At 57.7% G+C, this 2,530-nt stretch overlaps 1 protein-coding gene across 1 annotated transcript in view; it reads right to left on the bottom strand.

Moving 5' to 3' along the window:
- The window catches only part of BRPF1 (bromodomain and PHD finger containing, 1), a gene marked incomplete at both ends in the record, with an annotated part of 10,346 nt that extends 7,823 nt beyond the window's left edge, over positions 1–2,523 (bottom strand). Inside the window, 2 exons of the mRNA XM_009874274.1 lie at positions 195–1,154; positions 2,249–2,523. Of these exons, the coding sequence (XP_009872576.1) occupies positions 195–1,154; positions 2,249–2,523 (1,235 nt within the window). The remainder of the gene's footprint in view (positions 1–194; positions 1,155–2,248) is intronic.
- Positions 2,524–2,530: the final 7 nt, after the last annotated feature.

Here is a 2,530-nt window from a genome sequence, read left to right as displayed (position 1 = left end):
GGGGCCCCCCCATTCCCCTGCCTCTCTGCGGGGCTACCAGAGGAAACCACCAACAGCCCTCTACGAGAGCAAAGTGAAAAGTACCTGTGCAAAAAGCTAAGGAGAGGAATGAGAGCGGGATGTGGAATGTCGGACACGAGACGCAGAGAAAGGGAGAGATTTCTGTGCAGCCAAGGGCGGGTGGCACGTCATACCTGTGCGGGGGGATGCAGGGCACTGAAACCACGGGTGCAGCGGCTCGCTTCTCCGCCAAGATCTTCCGTGCCTTCTTCATCTTGATCCTAGACTTGGCCTTTGCTTTTTTGACTTTCTCAGAGCTCCAGCTCTTCCCCTCCTCCTCCTCCTCCTCGTCCTCCTCCTCTCCCTCGCTGTGGGAGAGGGCGGGAAGCCGGCGCACAGAGCCCGGCGGCGTGTGGATGTCGCAGTAGGCGGTTTTTCGCACGCTGAAGGAGGTACCGTTGGCCCCCGTCTCCCGGACGGGCTCCATCTTCATGTAGAGCCCGGCCTGCTGGGCACAGGTGACGTGGAAGGCGGTGTAGCAGTTGGCTTTGTGACACTGGATGCAAGCCCCGGAGCCGCGCTGCTTGCAAATGTAACAGGTCAGCTTCCAGCGGGCGGGTGGGATGTGCTCGATGCTGTCGATGGGCTCCAGGAAGACAGTGTTGGCGAAGCACACCTCTGGGATCCAGAGGGCACATACCACGTGTGCCCAGCGCCCGTCATCCGTCTGCTTGAAGGCCCCCCCTTTGTTTGGGCAGAGGGCGCAGTCCACGGCTCGCGAGGGCGACTGCAGGCACCGTCTGCAGAGCCACTGTCCCTCCGGGATGTAGGGCACCCCGTAGCACTCCTGGTGCACAGCCAGGTTGCACATGTCGCAGAAGAGGATGACGTTGCTGTTCTGACACTCCCCGTCGTTGCAGATGCAGCACACAGCATCCTCATCCACCAGGGTGTTTGGATCCCCCTTGTTGTGGCTCTCGAAGTAGGACTCCTTCTCCAGCCGGTCCATCAGGTACTCGAAGATCTCCTGCGGAATGGGACTGACACCTTCGGTCTTTCGCCGCTCGTTCATGATGTCCAGCCAGATGTAATCTTCCTCGTCCATGTCATACTCCACCTCCTCATCCAGCTCCTCTGCCGACTTCTCGATGTACCTGGAAGGACAGGACGGGAGGGTGAGGACATGGCCAGTGGGAGCTCAGAGCTACTGAACCCGAACTTCTGCTGGCCACGGCTGAGGGCATGTTGAAATGTTACAGACAGGCTGTTAAGTCAAAATAAAAAAATACAGGGACAAAGCAGTAACGTACAGAGGCAGGAGATGCTGCTGCACCCTGAGAAGTGCTGTGGCACAACATAGACTAAACAAGGGGTGAGGTAACGGGCCCTGGAGACTCATCAGCGCAAGATGGGAGCCTGCATGAGCCACCAAGGAGGTGCCAGATGTGGCCTTGTGCCCAAGACACAACAGCAAGCAGGCACCAAGGCAGCACGACTGGCAAGGGCAGCTGCACTCCCTTTTCCTTCATACCAAGTTGTGGGTGAGGGGATGTTATTTGGAAAGAGCTGGAACCCCAAGACTGGTGGCATCGCCCCACCATCACCATGAGTGGCACCACAGACACCTCAGGGGAAGGCTTCTAACACCTTGACACAAAATAACATCATTGTCCTGTCCCCAGAACATGGTGCTGGTTTCTCAGGGCACGTGGCAACCAGGATGACCACACAAGCATTACTTTGGTTCAGTGTTAACTCCCTGCTTGTGGTATTACTTTGGACCATGGCACTTGCCATGGAAAACTGTAGGACAATAATCAAGCCCGCAAACAGACATATCTTACAGGTACACCTTGATACTGGGGGCTCTAGAGCTACATCCCCACATATCTCCAAAGAGCAGTATGGAAGGCAGGAAGACGCATTCAGTTTCTGGTATGATTATACACGCTGTCCCGGAAAGGAAACAGCACAGCAGTCCAACTGCTTGCAATGACCTAAGCAGCCCCCAAGAGCTCTGCATACACACAGACCCCTCAGAACCAGGGTGCAATGCCAGACAGAGCTCCGAGAGCCCAAAGCCATGGGACAGCCAGCCCCGTGTGACTCAGGAGAGGCAGACAGAGACCATTTCTACAAGCCACGAAGAACCCGCCCGCACAGAGCAGGGTAAATCCCACCCCCAGGCCCAGGGCACGAGCTAGAGCTGCCTGAGATCCTGCTTGCGCGCCCCGGCCACGGACAGTACCTGTAGTAAGAGGTGGGTCGAGGCGGGGCGTCGGGGGTGTCCTGCTCCAGCTCCCGATACACCACCTCGGGGAGCTTGGGGGTGGTGCCGGCCGAGGCGTTGTGGTGATGGTGGTTGGAGTCCTTGCGCTTCTCCTTGTTCTTGTGCTTGCCAGATTTGGGCGGGACGCTCTGGGTCTCGGTGTTCTCCTTATTGCTCCCATTCTCAGGCGCCTCCTCGGGTACCTCCTCGTCCTCAGACACCACGTCGAGGTTATCGAAGATGCTGATGCGATGGACGCGG

Source organism: Apaloderma vittatum, unplaced genomic scaffold (genome assembly GCF_000703405.1).
Source record: "Apaloderma vittatum isolate BGI_N311 unplaced genomic scaffold, ASM70340v1 scaffold13470, whole genome shotgun sequence".
Taxonomy (NCBI): Eukaryota; Metazoa; Chordata; class Aves; order Trogoniformes; family Trogonidae; genus Apaloderma; species Apaloderma vittatum.
This window is presented reverse-complemented; position numbering and strand designations above follow the sequence as displayed.